The sequence below is a fragment of the Ylistrum balloti genome, unplaced genomic scaffold (genome assembly GCF_031769215.1).
Source record: "Ylistrum balloti isolate Yb309-2 unplaced genomic scaffold, AGI_CSIRO_Ybal_v1 Utg370856, whole genome shotgun sequence".
NCBI lineage: Eukaryota > Metazoa > Mollusca > Bivalvia > Pectinida > Pectinidae > Ylistrum > Ylistrum balloti.
The window spans coordinates 150,502-177,203 of record NW_026782491.1 but is presented as its reverse complement, the minus strand read 5'-3'; the positions used below and the strand labels follow the sequence as shown (position 1 = coordinate 177,203).

General features: G+C 34.7%; 1 protein-coding gene across 2 annotated transcripts in view; it reads left to right on the top strand.

Moving 5' to 3' along the window:
• LOC132559107 (kinase suppressor of Ras 1-like) overlaps nt 1-25,246 on the top strand; it is a 36,025-nt gene extending 10,779 nt beyond the window's left edge. For both annotated transcript variants that reach the window (XM_060223717.1, XM_060223716.1), the window contains exons 7-20: nt 8,129-8,183; nt 10,987-11,079; nt 13,593-13,669; nt 14,379-14,615; nt 14,887-14,959; nt 15,798-15,840; nt 16,303-16,395; nt 17,127-17,218; nt 18,570-18,660; nt 19,119-19,201; nt 19,468-19,692; nt 22,142-22,273; nt 23,663-23,792; nt 24,469-25,246. In XM_060223717.1, the coding sequence (XP_060079700.1) occupies nt 8,129-8,183; nt 10,987-11,079; nt 13,593-13,669; nt 14,379-14,615; nt 14,887-14,959; nt 15,798-15,840; nt 16,303-16,395; nt 17,127-17,218; nt 18,570-18,660; nt 19,119-19,201; nt 19,468-19,692; nt 22,142-22,273; nt 23,663-23,792; nt 24,469-24,627 (1,583 nt within the window). In that variant the 3' untranslated portion in view covers nt 24,628-25,246. The remainder of the gene's footprint in view (nt 1-8,128; nt 8,184-10,986; nt 11,080-13,592; nt 13,670-14,378; nt 14,616-14,886; nt 14,960-15,797; nt 15,841-16,302; nt 16,396-17,126; nt 17,219-18,569; nt 18,661-19,118; nt 19,202-19,467; nt 19,693-22,141; nt 22,274-23,662; nt 23,793-24,468) is intronic.
• The last annotated feature ends 1,456 nt before the right edge of the window (nt 25,247-26,702 follow it).

Below are 26,702 nucleotides of genomic sequence, written 5' to 3'. Positions count from 1 at the left end.
TGAATTCTGATTGAGTGTGATTTTCCAATGGATGACATGGATGGTATGTTGTAGTAGTGGTGTTCTAGATCACTGGTTTTCTAAATACACCAACACATCCAATTTTCAATCTTGTTTTGTTCTCCTTAGTTTTTTTTGTTCTTTCTCTTAGTTAAGTTTTTTTAACATAACATAGGTGGAATTTTTAAAATTTTTGCCCCTGGAATGTTATCAAAATACATTTATACCCTAGCATGAGCATTAAAAAAAGTATCTTTGCTGGTGATCTAGGTTTTCATTATTTCTTGAATGAAAAAAGTTGTGCAAAAAGTACTACCCGAAAAGCTAAATATATGTGTTTACAATGCTTTTAATGTTTTTATTTGTGAAAAGAAAGGAAAAGTATCAAAACTTGTGTGACCTCATTTCAGTTCTTTCACAATAGTCCTGTGAAGTTTTTTTCTGATAGAGCTTATATAAGAACTTGAAACAAAAGTACAAATATGATCTCATATAAAACAATATAATATTTAGTTGTTAGTTAAATCTCTACCAATGATCCTAAAATATTTGATTTATATAAATTCCAAATTTCTGTGCAGGAGTTTAATAAAATCCGAAAGTTACTTTGATGAAATGTCTAAAGTTAGAAAATAAAACCAGTTACTTCAATTGAAAAATTTATTCACAAAATTAAACTGAAACAAAAAGAGACATGATGTTTTAAGGGGAAAAAATATGAGTCAACAAAACAAATTTAACAGCATAGAGAATTTGTTTAGGATATAGGATCTCAATAAGAGGTTAGAATCTATTAAAGTGATAAAGGTAAGTGCATGCTATTCATTGCAAATTGCACAGCTTTAAATTTCTATACACAGAATTTTTTTCTTTGGATATTTTCTTGAACACATAAGAGAAATGATCAGTTTTTTTGTGTTCGATTGAGTTTCTTAATCCGTTTATGCAATGCACAGGCAAATATACATAAGACACATGCTTTACCACTGAATAGCACTTGCATTTGATATTGGTCTATCTTAGTGTGAGTATTCTTCCTATACCATGTTTGTGTCAATAAAATGACAAAATAAGGTGATATTATGCATAAGGCAGAAATTTATCTTGTGTGAATAATGACCTTTAAAATTTGAATTTTTCAAAATATTTGTTAAAATCATTAACACCTCCATTGGTGTTTGATCACATTTTTGTCACATTTCATACTGTTTGAAATTGATGTGTCTTTACCAGAATGGGAAACTTTGAAAAAATTTGTGTTTAAGATAAGATATACTAAAACCGATTACCATTAGGAAAAACTTTTTAAAAAGGATAATTTACAACATATGTTGTAATACCGTTAAAAATTATTATTGAAATTTTTTAAATTTTGGAAATATAAAGCTTAGTCACATGTGATAAAAGTAACATAAAGAATGCTTGGTCAGATATCAGTTGTATTTTGATGAAGATTAAGAGAGACAAAGGTCGTAAGCCTTTGGTACGCCACTTTTGTCTTGCAGCTTATAGATCAAGACACTGACCATGTAGTCTATTTATCCAACAGCACTTAATGAAAATTTTGATTATCAAAGCTTAAATGGTTTGTTAGAGAGATTCAATCTATTTACCTGACATTGACGTTACACTATATTGTGCCTGATGATGATATAATTAAATAATAGTTAATGTAGAGAAACTAAAATTAGATATTCTAAATTGCAAACTTAAACTAAAAACAGATCTGTAAAAAAAAATAGAATTTTTGGATATTTCAATATTTGCAATTGGAAACTGAAAAAAAATCTATTTGTCAACTGATTAAAATATAACATTATCTATGAAATTTACTCTTTTTATCAATCTGTTGCTTTAGCTGAAAACAAAAAATCCTAGTGAAGAAGGAATTATATGCAAATTCATACCTTTACCAGAAGGAGTGGTTAACATCTTTGGCCTGTGGTCCCACTTTTTAGTCAAACAAACCAACAAAGTTGACTTACTTTGGAATAGTCAATGGTGTATATATCTTCCTACTCTTTTGTTATGGGATTGTAGTTTTGTTTATTTCTTATTGTTCAGTGTTTTGTTCTCTTGATACGTGGTGTTGATGAATCTGTGTTTTAAGTTTATGAACTTAATGTTTTTTGTTTCTTTATGTTGGTAAGTATATATGTGAATAGATTTTTTATACCAAAATCTCAATCAGATATTTGTGGTAAAAACAAGTTTTGGTGATGGCACTAAAATCAAAGTGAAAGTAGGTATAAGCTGGTATTATTCCTTATACATATACATTGGATGATAGCAATGTTTGGACTGACTACAAAACTTATTCAGCTTCGCTTTGTTTCAAACCAGGTCATAAATGTATTTAAAATCTATGGGCCACACACACAAGACACCCATGAAACAATGCCTCAGTTTCCAAGCTCAACACTTTTTACACCAGAAATTTGGTGTTTCACAGTCATTGCCAGTAGATTTTAGATGGCATTCAAAAGGAAAAAAAGACCTTTCTGTAAAAAGATTAAAGTGAAAAGGGAGAGTACTCATACCCTAACTAAAAGATACTGCAGCCAAGGCATTGTAACAGCTATAAAATCCAACAAAAAGATCCAAACTATCCTAGTATAAGGATAAAACAACTATAAAGAAGATCTCAGAATGCCTATACAAAATGAAATTCAAGGCATCATTGATGTGGAGGGAAATGGAGGAAGGCTGGAAATTTTTTAACTCAAAATAGAAATAAGTCTCCTGACATTAAAATGATTGAAAGATTATGTCACATAGTCAGTCATATGAGTTACCAGGAAGAGATAAGAGGACCAATAGCTTCTGGCATATCTGTGACTAGGTTTAAAGCAAACAAAACTGGAATCAACTTTTGCCAGCCAACACTTACATCTTAACTGTTTGATGTACATAATATTGCCATCATGACTTATTTTCACTTAAACTTTATTGCCATCTCCTACATTGCCTAACTCAAGGTAATTATAATACAGCCAAAATCTTCTGTCCTTTTTATCATTTTGATGAAAATATATTCACATATTATGTATTTGTTGTGTAAAAAGATGCACTAAGTGAATATATTAATGAAGGAAAGCGTTGGATGATGTGTGAATAAAAGAACTAAGTGGTGTATGGAGAGAGAGGTGTGTTGTATGTGGTGGAGGGGATTAGATTGTTGTATGTGGTGGAGGGGATTAGATAGTGTATGAGAGAGAGAGGACCATTGTATGGAGAGAGGTGTGTTGTATGTGGTGGAGGGGATTGGATAGTGTATGAGAGAGAGAGAGAGGACCATTGTATGGAGAGAGGTGTGTTGTATGTGGTGGAGGGGATTGGATAGTGTATGAGAGAGAGAGAGAGGACCATTGTATGGAGAGAGGTGTGTTGTATGTGGTGGAGGGGATTGGATAGTGTGTGAGAGAGAGAGAGGACCATTGTATGGAGAGAGGTGTGTTGTATGTGGTGGAGGGGATTAGATAGTGTATGAGAGAGAGGACCATTGTATGGAGAGAGGTGTGTTGTATGTGGTGGAGGGGATTAGATTGTTGTATGCGGTGGAGGGGATTTGATAGTGTATGAGAGAGAGAGGACCATTGTATGGAGAGAGGTGTGTTGTATGTGATGGAGGGGATTGGATAGTCTGAGAGAGAGAGGACTATTGGGAAGAGATGTGTTGTATAGAAGGGAAAGGTTGGGTGTATTATGGAGAGAGTGGTTTAATGATGAGGATAGAATGGTGTGTTGTATGAGGAGGATGTACCTCTGTTTTGTGAGGAAAGGAGGGATAGCTGTTGTATGTGGAAAAATAGGTTGTGTGTTGTATGTAAAGGAAGGAGTTGTGTATTCTATGGAAAAGATTGAGTGGTGTATTATTTGGGGAGGGAGGAGTTGTTTTTGTATGGGGAGGAAGGGATTGTGTGAAGTATTGGGAATAAAGAGTTACATGTTTTACTGAGGCAGGAGGAGTAAAATATATATAAAATATAAAACAAGGTGTTGCAAGTTGATACTGTTGGGATGGAGGAGTTATGTTATGTACAAGGAGAGAGAAGTTATATGTTGTATTGGGAGTGAGGGGTTGTGTTGTATGAGGTGGGGTGAGTTGTGTGTTATATGGAAAGGGAGGAGGATGTTGAATGGGGAAGTAGAAGTTAGGTTTGTTTTTAGGAGAAAGATTGTGTATTATAAGAAGGGACGAGTTGTGTGTTGCGTGAGGAGGGACGAGTTGTGTGTTGTATTAGGAGGGACTAGTTGTGTGTTGTTTGAGGAGGGAGGAGTTGTGTGTTGTATGAGGAGGGACAAGTTGTGTTGTGTAAGGAGGGACGAGTTGTGTGTTGTATGAGGAGGGACAAGTTGTGTGTTGTATTAGGAGGGACTAGTTGTGTGTTGTATGAGGAGGGAGGAGTTGTGTGTTGTATGAGGAGGGACAAGTTGTGTGTTGTATTAGGAGGGACTAGTTGTGTGTTGTAGTTGTGTGTTGTATGTGTGTTGTATGAAAGGTGTGTTGTAGGAGGATTGTGTGTTGTATGGGGAAGTTGTGTGTTGTATGAAGTTGTGTGTTGTATGAGGAGAAAGTTGTGTGTTGTATTTGTGTGTATGTGTATGAAGAAGGCACAAGTTGTGTGTTGTAGGAGGGACAAGTTGTGTGTTGTATTAGGAGGGACTAGTTGTGTGTTGTATGAGGAGGGACGAGTTGTGTGTTGTATGAGGAGGGACAAGTTGTGTGTTGTATGAGGAGGGACAAGTTGTGTGTTGTATGAGGAGGGACAAGTTGTGTGTTGTATGTGTGTTGTAGGAGGGACAAGTTGTGTGTTGTATGAGTGTGTTGTAGAGAACAAGTTGTGTGTTGTATGAGGAGGGACAAGTTGTGTGTTGTATGAGGAGGGACAAGTTGTGTGTTGTATGAGGAGGGATAAGTTGTGTGTTGTATTAGGAGGGATAAGTTGTGTGTTGTATGAGGAGGGACAAGTTGTGTGTTGTATGAGGAGAGAAGAGTTGTGTGTTGTATGAGGAGGGATAAGTTGTGTGTTGTTGTGTGTTGTATGAGGAGAGAGAGAAGAGTTGTGTGTTGTGTGTGTGTTGTATGAGGAGAGAAGGGTTGTGTGTTGTATGAGGAGGGACGAGTTGTGTGTTGTATGAGGAGGGACAAGTTGTGTGTTGTATTAGGAGGGACTAGTTGTGTGTTGTATGAGGAGGGACAAGTTGTGTGTTGTATGAGGAGGGACAAGTTGTGTGTTGTATGAGGAGAGAAGAGTTGTGTGTTGTATGAGGAGGGACAAGTTGTGTGTTGTATGAGGAGAGAAGAGTTGTGTGTTGTATGAGGAGGGACAAGTTGTGTGTTGTATGAGGAGGGACAAGTTGTGTGTTGTACAAGTTGTGTGTGTTGTGTGTTGTATGAGGAGAGAAAGTTGTGTGTTGTATGAGGAGGGACGAGTTGTGTGTTGTATGAGGAGGGACTAGTTGTGTGTTGTATGAGGAGGGACAAGTTGTGTGTTGTATGAGGAGGGACAAGTTGTGTGTTGTATGAGGAGAGAAGAGTTGTGTGTTGTATGAGGAGGGACAAGTTGTGTGTTGTATGAGGAGGGACAAGTTGTGTGTTGTATGAGGAGGGACAAGTTGTGTGTTGTATGAGGAGGGACAAGTTGTGTGTTGTATGAGGAGAGAAGAGTTGTGTGTTGTATGAGGAGAGAAGAGTTGTGTGTTGTATGAGGAGGGATAAGTTGTGTGTTGTATGAGGAGGGACGAGTTGTGTGTTGTATGAGGAGGGACAAGTTGTGTGTTGTATGAGGAGGGACAAGTTGTGTGTTGTATGAGGAGGGACAAGTTGTGTGTTGTATGAGGAGGGACGAGTTGTGTGTTGTATGAGGAGGGACAAGTTGTGTGTTGTATGAGGAGGGACGAGTTGTGTGTTGTATGAGGAGGGACAAGTTGTGTGTTGTATTAGGAGGGACAAGTTGTGTGTTGTACATAGAAGGAAGAGTGTGTTGTATGGGGAGGAAGAAATTTTAGTTGGATGGAGAGAAAGGAGTTTTGTGGTATTGGGAAAAAATAAATGTTGTGGGGAGGTTTTTTGATGGGGATGGAGGGATTGTGTGTTGTATTTGAAGAGAGCCATTTTGTGTTGTATGGGTAGGGAAAAGTTATGTTTCATTGGGAAAGGAGGAAGATTATATTGTATGAAAAAGAAGGGAATTAGGAGTTGTGTGTTGTATTTAGATAGGGGTGTTGAGGGTTGTGCAGAGAGGGAAGAGTTATGTTTGGAGAAGAAGGAGCTATGTTTTGTATAGTCAGGGAGGGGTTTTGTTGTGTGTGTGTGTGTGTGTGGTGTGTGAAGTTGTGTGTTGTATTTAGATAGGGGTGTTGAGGATTGTACAGGGAGGGAAGAGTTATGTGATGTTTGGAGAAGAAGGAGCTATGTTTTGTATAGGCAGGGAGGGGTTTTGTTGTGTGTGTGTGTGTGTGTGTGTGTGGTGAAGTTGTGTGTTATATTTAGATAGGTGTGTTGAGGATTGTACCGGGAGGGAAGAGTTATGTGATGTTTGGAGAAGAAGGAGCTATGTTTTGTATAGGCAGGGAGGGGTTTTGTTGTGTGTGTGTGTGTGTGTGTGTGTGGTGTGTGAAGTTGTGTGTTGTATTTAGATAGGGGTGTTGAGGATTGTACAGGGAGGGAAGAGTTATGTGATGTTTGGAGAAGAAGGAGCTATGTTTTGTATAGGCAGGGAGGGGTTTTGTTGTGTGTTGAGGAGGGTGGGGGGGAAGTTGTGTGTTGTATTTAGATAGGGGTGTTGAGGATTGTACAGGGAGGGAAGAGTTATGTTTGGAGAAGAAGGAGCTATGTTTTGTATAGGCAGGGAGAGGTTGTGTTGTGTGTTGAGGAGGAGGGGGGGAAGTTGTGTGTTGAGGAGGGGGGGGAAGTTGTGTGTTGAGGAGGGGGGGGGGGAAGTTGTGTGTTGAGGAGGGGGGGGGGGGGAAGTTGTGTGTTGAGGAGGGGGGGGAAGTTGTGTGTTGGATTGGGAGGGAAGAGTCTTGTTTTATGGGAAGGATGTACTAGGTGTTGTCAAGTCTGTCTGTCAGTGTTTATATTTATTGTACAGTCCCAACAGTTTTAACAAATATTTGTTAGGAATGGGGATGGTGTGTTTTCATTTGTAAAATATATGTACTAAACAGCATGAACCATCAGAGATACTGTAAATATATTCATCTCTGCCAACATATACATATTTTTGTTTAAGTAATGATTGAATATCAGTCTTGTCTTAACAGAAATCATTTCATCAAATCTGATGTAGATCAGGTAGATTTACTGAGTGTTTTTTTACAATTTGAAAGTTAACATATTATTATAAAAGATGATGTCATGATGGATAATTTTTTTTCAAACAGCCAAATATTGCATTGTGATATAGCGTCCTTGTGTAAACCAATGATATCACATCTTGATATCTTTCCGTTCACTCGAGACACCCTATGGGCTGTATTTCTTTATTTCTATAGTGACACTAATGTAGCATACTGGAATTGGTCACATGGTAAAATTACCTTTGGACACATAATAACGTAAGCTTGCAGTGACCTTGATTATTGGTATGCATTGTTCATGCAGTATTTCTAAATAATTGTTTGCCTAGGGCTACATTTTAGCACCATGGATGCACCTAGGCATGTCAGTGTGCCATGTGTTAACCTTGGTCTTGACCTTTGACCTTGACCATAATGATAGTGTACTAATGGCATATTTCTACTGCTTATTGCACCCGAGGTGCACAATGCTATGATGGTGTGTGAAGAAGTAACATTTAGTCGCAGTGACCTTGACTTTGACCTTTGACTTTGATTGTAGAAACAGCTTGTCAAAGCCAAATTTCTTATCATTGTCAACCAAATGCTACCATTCTTGTATAAACCAGGATGAGTGAATGAAAAGACAATAAATGAGAAACAATGTTTAATTGACTTGAAATTCAAAATTTTAAATTTATCTAAATGAAACATCGATAATATGTATATTGTGTGGTGACTTAGTGAACTCATTTTAGCTATTTGGAAAAGGCAGTCTCTTTGACCTGACAAAAGTAAGTATGGTATTGAGTGATGTTGAAGAATTGACCAATTTTATTTACAGATACCTTAGCTGTACCCAAGTCACCAAAACAGCACCAGCTCCATGGCAACCACAGGTAGGTATAAAAGTTGAAGTCAGGTATCACCTGGATTTCTCCTACTGGCTGACCTGATGAGGTTTCCTCCCTGTCATAACAGGAACATTATGGCTGCCGATATGTCCATGGAGGGCATGCCAGTGTTTTTAGTATACCTGTCAGAATAATTCTTGGAGGTAGAGTGTCCCACTAGATTAGACACAACAGGCTTTCTATAATTTTGTATTGAACTCATTCCACTAGTTTAATTGTAGTTTAATTAGAAAATTTTACCTTTCTTATTATTATAGAAATGAGTGGTTACTTGGTACAAGGCAGCATATCATTGCTATGTTTGTGTTTCTAGACATGTAGTCCTGAAAATCCTTGATTAGATATATAATGTTTTTACTGTATATTTGGTCAAAACATAGGTCATACAATGGAAAAAAATGTCCACAACAAACATTCAGTGATGGACACTAACGTCCAGAAGTGCCTCTCACCACTGCATCTATCAAAGGTAGCAATAGATGCCTGAATGCTGAAAAAATGGCACTTCGATGTCTGAATTAGGGATTGAAAGGCACATGATACCTGAATTTGGAATAAAAAAAAATAATATGTCAGGTTTGGTGATGATAAAAAGACAACTAGATGTCTGAATTTTGGATCAATGTTGGTTTCTCCAAAAGATTGTGTTTCTAATGCATTGTTGCTTTTCAACATTAGGTTCTGTAACACCTTTAAGATAACAACATGCGACCACTGTCACAAACAGATGTTTCTTGGATACAAATGCAAAGAGTGCAAGTAAGATTGTAACATCTGTGTTGTCTCCCTTGGTAACCCTTGCCAGGGCTTGCCTTGAGGCACAGATCATCCTGTAATTATAGTTGGTTGTAACAGTGTTGTAAATTCTGTCCCATCATGCACTTGTACAATTTGATTTGCACCTTTTGTAAGCTTTTTTTATGGTCTCTGATTTTGTAACATTATTTTGTTTAGTTTCACTTGATTTTAACTATTCAGTCATTTTTTTGTCCTGTGTGTGAAACTTCCACGACATGGTGTACAATAGGAAATGTCACTGGTACATACAAATGTATCTCAAATTGCTATCACAAAGGAAAAACTGAATGACTGCTTCTATCACATTTTACAAGGGGGCTGGCGTCAAAGTATCATTTTAAAAAACTTGTTTCTAAGAAGTCTGAGATGTAAACATCTAACTGGTGTTTTTCGTTGTAAAATCTCCTGTTTTTAGAGGCTGTGCATCTGTATGATGATTGGTGTTTATAGCCGTCACCCAGATAAGCTGTTAGCTAGTTCGGCTATTTTATACCTTAGACAGAATCACTACAAAAAGACCTTACGTCGCACATATACCTCCAAGGAAAGGAAGAAAAATATGTTTTGAAATCAGTTCATGAAGGAGTTGATGCTATTATTGATAAATACTTTTATATAAGATAAATAAATAAATAAGAAATGGCACAAATGTTATGTCATGTTGTAAATGACAACTTGGAACTATTTCATGCAGATATTACTATGCTTCTTTTCCGTTAAGAAGACACATAGTCCATACATTCTAAGTTTTGTATACACTAGATATTTTACAAAAAGGACTCAATTCCATGACAAGTTGAAAAGATTTTGAAATGTTTTCAATAATTCTAAGGAAATTATCAATGTTGCCCAGATTATTATACATATTTGAAAGGGTAACTGATTTCCGACATAATTCTAACATGCGAAAGATTGTATTTTAGTTTCATTTTCAACAGGCCTATAACCATGGGCTTCCTATCAATATCTTAGTCTGTGCTACCACTATTTCTTTGAGATCGAGTTTCTTACTTGATTTATCAAAAAGACATTTGAAATACTTTTCACTTTTGAAAATTAAATGATAACAATAAAGTAATTGAAAAGTTAATGAAACCTGTAATACAAAACAACACTAACTATTGTAGAGTTAGCGTTTATGAAACTTTTTACGGGAAACTTAAACTCCATTTATAAGCATGGACCAGAAAATGACCAAGAGTGTGAAGGATATATTGCTTAAAGAAATAAAATGTGACATGAAACTACTGACATGCAAACAGTGTAGTCAGTAGATTACATCATCAAATCATATTAAAATCATATAATTTCATTGCAAACCTGCATAACACAAAGCCCCTGACACTATTCAAGTAGTGGTTTAAGCTTATATATAGTTTCTTCAAACTTGTGTTAATGTTTTGCTTTTCCCCCCAGTTTTGTTGATATCTGGCTAACACATAACTAAGTAGGCTTCCCAAAAAAAAAAAAAAAATTCTAAAAGTAAATTTTAATTATCAATATATATGTATATATATATATATATATATATATATGTTCATATTTTTTCCCCACAAGGAAGCTATGAGGGTATCGATGGTAGCCAGAATGTCAAAATGTATTGTACTGTTTTAAGGCTTTACAATGAGTGCTACACAAATATGATGAAAAGTTGTAAGTGGTGATGATGTAAAAGCTCCGAAAAATTCCTCCGCCCTTGATAGATTTGATTGGACTGAATATGAACGCTTTGAACAAATTGATTACTGATAACTAGTATTAAAAGTAAAATGTTTAGAATTTATTTTGATGATGAAATTTAAATTAGGTTGAATTAATTTTCAAAAATGGAAAAAAAAGTAGTGGAAATGAAGATAAAAGGAAAACGGAATGACCAAATAAAAACTAAACTGTCATATTTGTGTTACACGACACGTAAAGCTGGAGGAGAGGTTATCGTTGTTGTGGTGTTTCCTTGATGTTGTCACCTCCCACTTTCTTCTCTTTGTAGATTTGAAAAAAAATCCATTACCATATTTGGAAGTAACTGTGACGTATGTTCTAAAGTCATCTACTTATATGGAAAAGTTTGCAAGGATTGCAAGTAAGTATGTGCAAGGTGTTTTCTCCCCTTTGCAACCTCTCCTGTCGATGTTTTTGATGTTGTAAAAATGTGGTACCTGTAGTATTTGTGTAAAATATTCTTTCATATAGTTGGAAGTACACTTGTTTCAGAAAAACTTACTTTATGTTGTGATACATACATTTAATTGATTATGTACATTGAACTCAGATGTTTGCTTGATATGTTATGTAAAATCAACAGGGTGAATATAACTTTATTCTAACTTTAGAATATTCATTTCTATTTACCTTGTCAAGTTTAAACATCTAAATTGATACATTATACATACTATTCAATCTATTAAAGCTTTTAAAGTAATTATTGTGATGCCAAATATGAATAAAGAACAGCTGGAAAGGTTAATTTTAGATATGTGAATTTATATTTATCAACAGAAATCAAATTTGATAATGCCTAAACATGCAAAAACCATTTGTACTATTAAAATATTTATATTTTTTGTAGAAAAATCTGATTTATTATCTGAGAAGCATTTAATTAAAACCCAAACAAACTATAATCTAATAAATATTTGTCTGCTGAATTTTTAATGATTATGATTCTAATATGAATTTCTTCAAGAAGCCATTTATCTTTCATGTATTATTTATTTTACATGCATTATGTCTTATTTTTTTAAAAGTATTCCATTGTAAAATGTGTATTTGAGCTATGCCAATGATATGCTCCATGTATTTAAATAAAGATTGTAATATGGATCTGAAATTTGATCACATCTCCCTTACAATTATGATTTATTTCAGGAAATATTTGTTCGTTACCTTTATCATCATAAATGTTTTAGTAGATGGGAGGAAAATGCACCTAAGGTATAATGGTACCAATTCTCACAAAATAATATCTGTGATATAATGGAGGGTAGATAACTGTAGCATGTATTTTCTGTGTATAAAAGCAATTTAGAAAAAGTTAATCTCTTATACATGAATAAGAAGAGCAGTCTTTATTATTTTGGAAGAGGAGGTAAATCTGTATTTCACATGATCAGGGAGAGTAACCCGGGTAGTGTGTTATATGTCAGGAACTTTTGAAGAGGAAGTAATTCTGTATTACTCATGATCAAGGAGAGTAACCCAGTTAGTGTGTAATATGTAAGGAACTTAGGAAGGGGAGGTAAATCTGTATTTCACATGATCAAGGAGAGTAACCCGGGTAGTATGTAATATGTAAGGAACTTAGGGAGGGGAGGTAAATCTGTATTTCACACCATGAAGAAGAGTAACCTGGGAAGTGTGTAATATGTAAGGAACTTAGGGAGGGGAGGTAAATCTGTATTTCACATGATCAAGGAGAGTAACACGAATAGTGTGTAATATGTAAGGAACTTAGGGAGGGGAGGTAAATCTGTATTTCACACCATGAAGAAGAGTAACCTGGGAAGTGTGTAATATGTAAGGAACTTAGGGAGGGGAGGTAAATCTGTATTTCACATGATCATGGAGAGTAACCTGTGTAGTGTGTAATATATAAGGAACTTAGGGAGGGGAGGTAAATCTGAATTTCACATGATGAAGAAGAGTAACCTGGGAAGTGTGTACTATGTAAAGAACTTAGGGAGGGGAGGTAAATCTGTATTGACCTTAATAAAGAAGAGTAGTCTGTACTATGTAAAGAACTTAGGGAGGGGAGGTAAATCTGTATTGACCTTAATAAAGAAGAGTAGTCTGTACTATGTAAAGAACTTAGGGAGGGGAGGTAAATCTGTATTGACCTTAATAAAGAAGAGTAGTCTGTACTATGTAAAGAACTTAGGGAGGGGAGGTAAATCTGTATTGACCTTAATAAAGAAGAGTAGTCTGTACTATGTAAAGAACTTAGGGAGGGGAGGTAAATCTGTATTGACCTTAATAAAGAAGAGTAGTCTGTACTATGTAAAGAACTTAGGGAGGGGAGGTAAATCTGTATTGACCTTAATAAAGAAGAGTAGTCTGTACTATGTAAAGAACTTAGGGAAGGGAGGTAAATCTGTATTGACCTTAATAAAGAAGAGTAGTCTGTACTATGTAAAGAACTTAGGGAGGGGAGGTAAATCTGTATTAAACATGATTAAGAAGATTAGTCTGTACTATGTAAAGAACTTAGGGAGGGGAGGTAAATCTGTATTACACATGATTAAGAAGATAGCTCTGTAGTTTGTATTGCGTGTTAATAATAGGAACTATGGAACAGGAAGTAATGTTGTATCATATATTTTCTGATATTTTGATGAGGAAGGGTAGATAACTCTGTGTTATATTCAATAGAGGTCCTTATTTATTTAAATGCCTTTGGTAGGGATGAAAGTTAGAATTGCTAACTTACTAGTCTTACTTTCAACCAATCAGGTAAGAAGAAAACATTACTGTACTATAGTAGTAAATGGAAGCAAAAGTTTAAAAGACTTTCAATATTGGTTCTAGAACTTTAGTAGAAAGGATACAGGAAATTTTAAGGTTAAGGTTGATGTGCTCACTTAATCCATTTGTTGTCAGATTTAAATGTCATCGAGATTGTGCTGGGAAAGTGAATGTGAATTGTGCCAGTGACTATCCAGACAGTTTCTGGGAAGGTAAATGTCATCTTTATGATTCCTACTTCTCTACAACAAACTCTACAGGGCACAGTCCCTGTTGTTCCAGACACCTCCTTCAGAAAGCCTCTTGCTACCTGTTTTGATAATTAAAAAAAATAACTGCAAATGTACAGTATTTTGAAAAGAGGTCTAATTACATTAGCTCTTTCTAAGGAGATGGTCAATCAAGCAGTTCGTATAATATTTTGAGGCTAGTCAGTGTAAAATGTTAATAGTTAATGAAACCAATTAGAAGATTTTAGGCTGATGATTCTAGATTCCAAAATCTTAATAACAGTTGTAATATTACTGAGAGAAAAAAAAAAGGTTTTACATGTTGATTTTATACCTTCCTTACATCAGTTTCAAAATATTGAAAAATCTGATATTTTGTTTAAAATCTTACTGTTTGAAGTTCTGATTTGAAACATCTGTTAGGCTACATTTCATTAACAAGGGAAGGAGGAACCAATACATTGTATGTAAATTTTTCACGAACTTTTTGCCCACTTTATTTTACCGAAAAATGATTAGAATAGATATCAATTGTAAGGACTGACAAATGGTGAAATTATTTCTTTACTTATATAAGATTTGATTGCAATTCTGAAGAAAAGTCACTTTATCTAAATTTGGAATTTGTTTTGTGTCAGAATTGTCTGCCATATCTTCAATAAAAGTTTTATTAAATATGACTGTACTTCAGGATCACCTGTCCAGACACGGAGAGATACAGACCCCTATTTAGATTCCTACCATGTGGATGGCACAAGTCTGAAGCCCAATCGCTCTGTTCCTGTGCTCAACTCTGACTCTAGCTCTTCCTGTAACTCCAGCACAACATCCTCCCCTGCCCCATACATCAACTCTCCTGCAGGGCATATCGCCTCCCCCTCCCCAGGGCCTTCACCTCATAGAAAGCCTCAACAGTTCCACTACCCAGGTAAGCTTGGTAACTTTTTTGTCTAGGCTGAGTGTATTTCACTCATGAATACAACATGTCTATTAAAGTATGGATAGACAAAATAAAGATGACAGTTGGACCAATTCCAAAATTTTAAAATTTCAAAATTAAGCTTAATTGTCTCTCGTAATCTTGTTGAGAATCAAACGACTGACCTAGGATTACTAGGCTGAGCGTGATGAAAGTTTCAGTCTATTGTTTATGTGATAAATATATTACAAACAATTCATATGCTAATGTTTATTATCAGATACCAAACCATTAAAGGTGGACAAGGCTACAGAAACCAATAGCAGTGAACCTGTAAAGATTAGTGTAACCACGTAAGTACTTACACTCCATACAAATCATCTATCGTCTCAAAATAATTTGAGAAAACAAAAGCTGTTGTTGTATATTCTTGAACCAGTCCTTTTAACTGCCAGTAAGTATCAGATCTTAATTCCTCTTAAAACCAGGGAAAGTGTAATAAATAATGTGTGAAGTCTCTTGGCAAAGAAGACTTAATTTTTTTGTATTATTCAGAAACAAACGGAAGGGGTCAAAACAAGACTTTTACACTAAGTAGGAGATGTGCTTATTGCCATATAATGAATTAGCATTCCTTAGTGTTTTTTACTGTCAAAAGCTGCAGTCAGTAATAATGGGCTTATTGCCTGTCTTATTGCCTAATCAATACAGGATGTGAAGGTTCTCAACTTTTTTATATGTTCTACATGTGAAAGTATTTGTTTAATATCTACTATATATTGAAACCTTGAGTTGATATGTTTTACACATTAAAACCTTGGTTTAATATGTCCAACACACTGACACCTTGGGTTGTAAGAGTTCCTTGCAGGCTTACAATCTTTTTGTTAATGGTTTTCCGATTCAGATTGTGTATAATGTTCACCTGATTCATTCTGGCCTATATATATAATTGTTGAACATTTTGTTATATATGGCTGATTGTTGAACAGTTGTGTTATATATGGCTAATTGTTGAACAGTTGTGTTACATATGGCTAATTGTTGAACACTTGTGTTATATATGGCTAATTGTTGAACAGTTGTGTTATATATGGCTGATTGTTGAACAGTTGTGTTATATATGGCTGATTGTTGAACAGTTGTTTTCTGATATAATGTTTCTGATACATATTTTCTTTTATTTTTCAGAGATACAAATACATCAGATGATAGTAACAAAACTTTAGTAGATGTAAGTTATCTTATCTATGTATTAAATCACAAAACTGTAAAGGATACCTAATGTGGGGGTGTACTTTCATTATATATAACCTCTCACTAAACTACAAACGATACCTAATGTGGCAGTGTACTTTCATTATATATAATCCCTCACTAAGCTGCAGTAAGTATTTAAGATATGTCTATATATTTCAGAACGTCATTCCTAGACAATGATTATCTTACATTGCAGAGAACAAATTACACAACCAAATTTATCTAATATTCTTATGCTCTTGTCTTGTAAAATTTAACATCAAGTTACACACTGGATCATACTCTGGTTTTCATAGGAGTGGGGCTATTTATGTCCATAGATATACTTTAGCATCAGAAAATGATTTATTTGTTCCCAGAAGTGGATTAATTTTTCCTTTGCTAAATTTGTGAAAACAAACACTGCTTATCTGTCCTCTACTGTACTTTTTGATAGAGTAACACATCGGACAAAACTCTGCTGGACAGGGTGGACTCCATGGACAGCCAAGATGACCCATTCGGTCACAGCTGGAATAGACAGAATAGTGTAAGTATGATTATGTCACAGCTGGAGTAGAGAGAATATTGCAGGTATGTTTAGGTCACAGCTGTAATAGAGAGAATGTTGTAGGTATGTTTAGGTCACAGCTGGAATAGCGAGAATATTGTAGGTTCATTTAGGTCACAGCTGGAGTAGAGAGAATATTGTAGGTATGTTTAGGTCACAGCTGGAATAGGGAGAATATTGTAGGTATGTTTAGGTCACAGCTGGAATAGAGAGAATATTGTAGGTATGTTTAGGCTACAGCTGAAATAGAGAGAATATAGTAGGTATATTTAGGTCACAGCTGGAATAGGGAGAATGTTGTGTGGGTATGTTTAAGTCACAGCCAGAATAGAGAGAATATAGTAGGTGTATTTAGGTCACAGCTGGAATAGGGAGAATGTTGTGTGGGTATGTTTAAGTCACAGCCAGAATAGAGAGAATATAGTAGGTGTATTTAGGTCACAGCTGGAATAGGGAGAATGTTGTGTGGGTATGTTTAAGTCACAGCCAGAATAGAGAGAATATAGTAGGTGTATTTAGGTCACAGCTGGAATAGGGAGAATGTTGTGTGGGTATGTTTAAGTCACAGCCAGAATAGAGAGAATATAGTAGGTATATTTAGGTCACAGCTGGAATAGAAAAAAATGTTGAATGTTAATTTAGTAATAATTAATAATTCAAAAGATTTAAATTTTTGGTTGAACCTTGTATTTTGTTTTTTTCCCTTTCAGTTATCAGTTACATTAAAAGACTGGATAATTCCATTTGAAGAGGTGAAGTTAGGTGATCTGATAGGGACTGGGTCCTTTGGTGCTGTATATAGGTAAGTATTAGGTCTACATTTTCCCATTATGTGGCTCCTTGGTAATTTGAGTACTTATACCAGTGTTACCCATGTTCTTTCTATCTTAGATCTAGTCATTACCTTCATTTTTTCTGAAATTTTGACCAAAAATTACTTCCATTTCCAAAGTTAATGTGAAAGTCACTGATATTGATGGAAATTTGTCATAGACTAATTCTAATTTTCACAGAAGTTTAATGTTTATTTATGTCAGATGGACATGCTTCAGATTATAGAAATTGATATCTTCTGTCTTGTTATCTTGTTGATTAAAGAATTGGGAAAAAAACTTCTCTGAAATTGATTTATAGATGTGTTGTTTGTTTTAAAGGACTAATGTTGTATTTCAGAGAAAAATGCATATGTACATTGAACCTGCAATAATCTGTGTTCTTTTGTGTCTCTAAGTTATAAAAAAGATGTTCATTAATTTGAGAAGCTTCAGTGTGTGTTAATTAACCAGACATAGAAACTAATGTTTGAGTTGACACTCCAAGAGCTTCAAGTGTTTATAAAGCCATCATTTACATTATTTGAATAACTTGGATTTGGGATTACAGTTAAAGGCTACTGATTTAATGATCAACAATTGTTATCATTTTCTATTGACAGAAGCAGAAAACATTGGTATTAGAATGTTGTACTTATGTTTTAAAACAGAATATGATGATAAAGGTTTGACATAAATTCTCATACTATTTTCAAACACACAGAAAATTGGTGTACAGATATGATAAAACATGTCTGTACTATATTTGATATACATGTTGTATTTAAGAGTGTTTATTTTACAATACTTAGAATGGTGGTGCCAAACTTCATATCTCAGTTTCTAGAAATAGAATATGTGATTGAAGAATAAAAGCATTAGAAGTTTAGATTTATGTAGGAGGTCAAGTTTTCAGAAAACAATGTATTTTTTAGCACAATATCAAATAGACATTCATCTATCATTCAGGAAACCGAAAGCTTCCTGAAGAAAAAAAAGAAAATGGAGATAATACAGTATTTGAATGTCTTGCTCTTCCTTAAGAAATACATTAACATTCAATATTCATTATGTGTTTATTTTCACTAAATTCAACATTTATCAAGCAGTATGAACATCTAAATAATAATTGATACATAAATGGTTGATCATCAATTGGACATTTTATTTTATGTTACCAAGGGACATATCCCTGAGTGACCAGTTATATACTCAAACTGATGCCAAAACTTGTTATTTGGACAATATCAAAGGGAAATAGAGGTGTGCAGATTATCGAGCGGCCTCTGTCATGGGTACATAGTTTGTGTATATATTACAAGTATATTGTTTGTGTTCCAGGGGCCTGTGGCATGGAGATGTGGCCATTAAGATGTTGAATATAGACTCTGATATGGACACACAGGCACAAATGTCAGAATTCAAACAAGAGGTATGTCTTGACTTACCTAGCAATAAACCCTGTGGGCAAAACACATAACATCTTACTCAAAGTTGGAAGGTGGGGCTTACAAACACAAAAGATATAGATGGGTTTATTGACAAGGGAATGCTTTGCTACTTTTTTCAAAAAATTGATGTTCTATTTAGAAATTTTACAGACATGAAATTTAAAGTCTTTGTACCGTAAGTATTCTTTACAGATTGAATATTATAGATATATTATTGTTATACAATGTATGGAATGTTTATTGTCAATATTTCATCAGTCAATGTGATGTCACAGGATTTTGCTGATAGATTTAAACTTGTTCATGATTTCTTACTTATTTAACTATGTCTGGCAGACAGATATACAAGATAACAATTTGCCTGTATCGGAGAATAATGATATTTATGTTGATGCCTCTGGTAAAATGCTAAGAATGTGGTCGTCTGTTATTGTTACAGGTGGCTATGCTGATCAACAAGAGACATGATAACCTTATTTTATTTGCTGGAGCGTGTATGAAGCCTCCAGCTATCATTACTAGGTAGGAATGTACAATCTATCAATGTTAGAAAAGCCAAGAAATATTACCAATATCCGGAAAATCATAGTTACAATTACTTAAATCAAAATCCAAAATGTATGTTTTAGAGATATTTGAACTCTTTTGTGAAGATGGATGCTGATACCATATATCCTTAAAGTAATGCTAAATTGATTTACATATATATCACATGATACAACATTGATAAAAAATATTATAATTTTTTATCAAACAGAAAATCTAATACAAATTATTTTAACTTTCAGTTACTGTAGTGGTCAAACTCTGTTCAATTATGTGCGGAAGGAGAAGTTCCAGATGAACAGGACAATTATTATTGCATCCCAGATATTACAAGGGATGGGATTCTTACATGCAAGAGGGATCTTCCATAAGGACTTGAAATCAAAGAATATATTCTTGGAAAACGGCAAAGTTGTGATATCAGATTTTGGATTGTTCAACATTTCTCGGCTTTGTCATGGTAACAGGTTAGTGTCGTCCTGGTAACAGTGGCCAGGAGTAACAGGACCTCAAAGGATGCATACCATGACTCTGCCTGATTATAGCATTGCAGTGTCATGGTCTATATTGTCATTTGTCATACTGAAGTGATTTTTATTTCTGTTCACATCTGTCATGATTAATTCTGTAACTCAAGTTTCACAATTTTAGTAAAAAGTAGGTTCAGTTTGATATTTGATCCCCTCTGAAGTTCTACACTTCCTGAAGTGTGATGTGACCCTGTCACAACAATTTCATCCTTTTGTGAGATACTAACACTGAATTAAGAAGAAAAAAACGTGATATTTAGGTTATCTTAAGGTCTTTCATTCAGACTGGTTAGATATCAGAGATAAACTGTAGATTCCTTTCAAAATAAGGGATGAAAACCTATCCAATTAAGAAAAACTGTCACTAAAAAAATACAAAAATTTGACCATTTCATCCTAAAATCATACCACTTCAAACTATAGTGAACGTGTCTATAGTGTGAAGTTATACTGATCCAAAGACATTTAGCTGAATTTTTCTTGTAAATAGGTCTGTGCGAGAACTTTCTGAACAGCCTTCATACTGTCAGGAATTAGCTACCCACAGGTTTGTGAGATGTATATTGGAACCCACTATTGGGAATCTGTAGCAATCCTGTGGCCTTTTAGTGTCTGTATATGCCTGACTGTTTGTATATCTGTCAATTGGCTTGGAGCTTGATGTAAACTCTAGTCTCTATATCAGAACTATTTATTTTGTATATAAATGATCTGTTGTACCAATCTGTACAAAGAATCAAGAGTCAACAGCTAAAAGTAATTCCTGTTTAAATAAAAGAGATGTCTGACTAAAGACTGGAACATGTTGTAAGAGTTGCGAAGTGGAAGTCATGGGTGCAGGGGATTAGTTTTACTTTCAAATTCCATCCCCAAAAAATTTTACTGGTAACTCTTTTAAGGTTCCAATTCTTTATCAACTTTAGGAATCCAGCTTTTAAAAGGACAATATTTAACCACTGCAGGAAAAGTAAAACAGTACCATTCTATATATACTAAGATAAGCCTGTGGGACCAACACATTACATAAATTACAACCTGACAATGGTATAGTATTTGCTTGCTTTTCTACCAGAACCATATAATGTACACATGAGATTATTTGTAATACTTTGTTGAATATCAATTTCGATTAATTTTCAATATTAATTGAGAATTTCTTCTTGGATATTGCAAAGTCTTGTCTAAAATGTCTTCAGTCTCATTTAAGTTGATTCATTCACTTGGTCTGTATACTATTTGCCTGCAGTGAATCTGTTTACCTGTAGTTGATTTCAGAAAATGCATGGATATGTAGATTGTTGATGTAAGGAGAATGCAGATCAGGATCTAAGTGAAAATTGGCATGCATTTTCTATATTTACATTTAGTCAGGTTGCAAAGTCATTCCAGGAGTTTCATCACTGTCTTCCAGAAAAATGTCCAGAATGCTTATATTTTATCAGACATCAACAACTAGCTTTCAATAATGAGTCAAAATAGTAGCAACATCCTGACCTGTCCTTCGTTATAAAAATATCAAGATGATTCCAAATATTTATAATGTACCTTTATACTCCAGAATCCTCATTGGCTTGCTTACCAAAATCCTGTTTATGTATACTTGTATATAATCTGTTGGGATAGGTTAGATGATCAGTGATAAGTCAATGAATACTATATGGTTTAGACGAACACATGTATAGTGTAAATATATTACATCACACCTTTTTGATATAGCTAAGAAAGATGGAGAGAAAAGGTTTGGAAAATTGGAAAAAGAGAATCCAATTTTGGCAGAAAATGGAATAAGGTTAGCCATATATGGTAAAGGGGATCTGAGTTGGCAATATATGGGAAAGAGCATACAACATAAAGATAAACTGACAATATAAGTGGTAAGAATAGGCAGTTGTGTTACCATAATACAAACTTCATGTATATTAATGAAGATTAAATTATTGCAGTGTGGCTACCATCTTCCTTGATACTGTAAATATCAGTGCAACTACAACCTAAGTGATGTAATTTAACTTGTATCAGCAAAATATCAATGCAAGTTTATCTGAAATTGTCAATCTCCAGAGAAATGTTTCAGTGTTAACCAACTACCTGCTGATATTGGCCTTTTTGAGCTTTTTTCAACTGTGGTCTGTCTGTAGCCAGTGAGCTCATAGCGCATTACTTTAACAGCTGTTCAGGGATGTCTATTTCTCCAGAACTTATTAAAGGGTCATTTTGCTTAGGATAAAAAAATGATATAGTCTTACTGTTTATTATGGAGATAAAGGAAAACAATTCACTGTAAGTGTACATGTATTTACTCAATTAGCTGTTTTAAAATCTTGATGCATAAAGAAAATGAGAAAAGCTTGACTTTTGAATTTGAATCTGTTTTCTGCTTCCCCAGGAAAGGAGAGTGGCTGAATATCTCCCCAGGCTGGCTGGTGTATCTTTGTCCGGAAATCATTAAGCGTCTCTATGCAGGAGGCAATAACAAGGACCTTCCTTTCTCAGAAAAATCAGATGTTTATGCATTTGGGTAAGTTCAAAATATATCCAGTATCAGGATATTCAATCCCACACTCCTGGTACTCTTGAAACATCTTAAAATTTCCTTGTTTTGTACTTGTAATGTATTTTGTAACAATCTTGTTCTGTACCGCTGACTACTCTGGGGCACCTTGAGTTATCTGGTTTATATATGTATTATCCTGTATTCAACACTTAAAAAATCTCTGAAAATCAAGATTGTAATATCATCATATATTATTTTTGAACATCGATATTGCATTGTTACATCAGATTTGTATTGCCTTCCTAACAAAGGAATTAAAAGGATATATTAAACCTGGGATGTCATTTTCTTCAGCTTGTATAGGTATTGTAATTTTGAAAATGTAGTAATTAACTGTTATCATCTTTTAGTGTGTGGACATATAATGATATATCGACATAGTCACTACTATGTACAGTTCCAAACTTGGTTCTTAAAGAATATGGCAACTGGTAATTCTGAAAATTAGTACTGGGGGGAAAAAATGTTTATTAGGTCACATGAGTTGAAGTCTCCAGTGACCTAATGTGATAGTCTTTTGTCTTCTGTTGTCAGTCCTTTACAATCTACAATTTAACTTCTTCTCAATAACCAAAAGGCCAAGGGTCATGGAATTGGGCCAGTAGCATGATAGGATGAAGGACTACCAAGTTTGTTCAAATGAATGACCTTTAATTTTTTTTCAAGGTAACATGTCTCTAATGTGTGAAAATCTTTAAATGACTTCTTCGCAATAACACAATGACCTGAGTCATGAATTTGGGTCAATAGAATGCTTGGAGGAAGGACTACCAAGTTTGCTCAAATGACCTTGACCTATTTTCTAAGTCATAGAGGTCACATGTGTTAAAATCTTTTAACGACTTCTCAATAACTCAATGACCCAGGGTCATGATATTGGGCCAATAGCAGGGCCAGGACTACTGTAGAATACATGTATATAATAGTGTTTATGAATCAACGCTTAAGATTCAACTTTGAAAGTCCTAATTGGCATTCCCACATTTGTATAGATTTTGAATAAAGACTATTTTTGAAATAAAGAGTAATTGCAACAAGGTCCTGATGAAGCTGGGCGAAAACGGTCGACAAATAGATAAGAATTACATATCCTGAGCTTGTTGTGATTGCTCTTTACTTCTTAATTGGTCCCTTTACTCCAATCACCCTTTATACTGGTAGGTATCCAAGCAAGGGATATAAGGAACTGAATGAACTTTTCTTAAAAAGCACAGCATTGGCTCTAGCTTTGTATCTGAGACTACTTTTGGATGCATGTATGTTCAAATGATCATAAATGCTCCATATGTTCTTCACATACTGGGTAATAATTATGAGATCAGTTTGTCTGAATAATCTTGTTTATCTTTGCAGAACGGTATGGTATGAGTTGATATGTGGGGAATGGCCATTTAAACACTATGCCCCTGAGTCAATCATCTGGCAGGTTGGACATGGGCTAAAACCTGCCCTTGTCTGTATTGGGGCCTCCAAAGATGTGAAGGTAACACAGTTGTTTTTGTTTAGAAAGGGAAATTAAGAAATCATTCCAACCAAGATGTGATTCCAACCAAAATTCTTTGAAATATGTGAAGATTATGTAGTGAAGATGTTAAAATTATTAATACATTATTTGATGGCTAAATCCTATGAGTATTTTCATATAAATACATTGATGAAATCAAAATTTTTTAAAATACAAGGTAATTAAGTGAAACAATTTTACTTCTTCATCTGACTGCACTAAAAAATAATATGAAAACAAACCATAATAATATTATATATCCTAGAGGGATCGTGATGTGCACCTTTATTTGATCTTCATTTCAAACAATGACCCCAGTTGTCCTGGACATTTGGATGTATCATATCCAAACATAAAGCAGTGACCCCTGAGGGCTGTTGGTGCCCAACATGGTTCGGTCTATGTTTGTTCTTTAAAAGTTGGATATTTATCTTTCTTTTTCTTCTTTCCTGTGTTTTTGCTCCAAATATGTGAATTTTGAAAATTTCTCTTAAAAATAGTGTTAATAATCTTTTAACTGCCAAATCCAAGATGGTCGTCTGTCAGCCATTTTGTGTTCCGATCAGTCCCAAAAATCAAAAGGCACAACTAAGATCCAAGGGGAGACTACATACAAAACACCAGTAAAGTTGAATGTTCACCCATTTTTCTGCAGGATGTTTTGATGACTTGCTGGGCATATGACAGACAAGAGCGACCTGACTTCAGTCGCCTATTAAAGTTGATGGAGCGTCTCCCTAAGAAACGCCTCGACCGCAGCCCCTCACATCCAATACACCTGTCACGCAGTGCAGATCCAGTGTTCTCAACATGAAGTGTGCTCTACATGTCTTTCTCTCAGTCATATGTTATACAAAATCATCCATAAGTGGACCGAACAGGTCACAGACGACAGTGACAGAATACATCTCATCCAGAGATGGAACACCACAGACAAAAGTTGTCTCCCCTGTTTGACCTGTGATGGTCTAGTGGTGACCCACAGGTCACACAATCTTAATATCATTACCTGGAGCCTGGTGTAGGATCCGTCATTATCATGTGATAGGGGTCATGTGACCCCACGTCTGTGACCTCCCGCAGGGCATTCCCGTGATGGGTGGCACTTGATTCCTCATGACCTGCTGTAGGTCTCTGTGTCAACACATCAACATTAGTACATCATGTTAACGGTTCTTTCATAGATGTTGTGTCAGTATTGTGTTAACACATAGTGTGACCTCACATGTATTTTCATAGTGACAACACAGCTCAGTTTTGATCAGTGTTAACATTGTGTTCTGTAGATGTTACAAGATGTGTTAACACAATAAATTGTGTCTAATTCTTGTGTCATCAATTGATGACATGTATTTTAATTATGTAGACATTGATATAATGATGCATGTTTGATAGCACATTGTTTACATATGTCAACATTTTTGTTAACAAATCCAAACTTTGTTTCATCAATAAATTTAAAAATTTCATGTTAATACTATGTTTTCATGTGTCTCTTTTTGAAACTGTTATTTTTAAATGACAACACATGTTTTCATAATGTCAACATGATATTTTTGTTAATAGTGTTCACATATGACAACATCATGTGTAATAACATAGTGTCAACATTTTGTGACCTGTTTGAACATTTGTTTTTCCTGGAGTGTCAGTCAAATTTAGCACATGTCAACTTGATTGTGTTTATAGATATATATGTGTGTTAACATTTTGTTTCAAGACGTCAACAGTGTTAATTGTCAACATTCAGATAAATATTTGCAGTGTTAACACTTAACATCCTAATTGATGGTATGGTATAAATACATTGTTGGGATGGTGTGGGTGTCCACACAACTTTTACAATGTGTTAACATGCTCTAATGTCGCACTCATGTTCTTACTTTGTGTTAATGCAATATGTAACATTACATGTGTTCAGTTGTTAAGGTGTAAAAAGTTGACAGCATGTGTGTATGTCTGGGCATGCAGGTGTGTATATGGGCATACATGTGTGTGTTCATGGTTACATATGTGTATATGGGCTTATATGTGCGTGTGGGTTTATGTGTGTAAGGGTATATTTGCATATCGTTATATATGTGTGTATATGGGTACATATGCTTGTATATGGGTATATCTGTGTGTACATGGGTGCATATATATATGGGTATATGTGTATATATTAGCACATATGTTTGTATATGGGTATATGTAAGTGTGTATGTGTATCTGTATATCTTTGGATACATGTGATTGAGTTGATTTGGTACATTAAAGGGTATCCATGTGTGTGTTTGTGTGTGTGTATGTGTGTGTATGTGTGTGTGTATGTGTTGTATGTGTGTGTGTTTGTGTGTTTGTGTGTTAATAAGGAAATTTGCTTGTGAGGTGACATTATTTATATTCGATGTGAGTAATCTGTTTCAGTGAAACGACCTGCTGTTATACAGGGTCACAACAAGTTAGTATACAAATCTGTAGAAATGTACAGATTTTGCATATAATTGGGACACTTTGTGAACAGACCAAGTGAACTTAAGATATTGATTTTAGAGCTTTTTATGACATGAAGACTGTCAAAAACTTTATATCAAATTTCGACCTTGTGTAAATGTTTGACTAGTTATGACTTTGTGTAAATGTGTAACTAGTTATGACTTTGTATAAATGTGTGACCAGGTATATATGTATGACTTTGTATAAATGTGTGACTTGTTATATATGTATGACTTAATATAATTGTTTGACTAGTTATAAATGTATGACTTTGTAAAGATGTATAACTTAGTGTAATATGAATACCTGTGTAATATGAATACCTGTGTAATATGAATACCTGTGTAATATGAATACCTGTGTAATATGAATACCTGTGTAATATGAATAAATGTAACTGTTAAAAGTGAT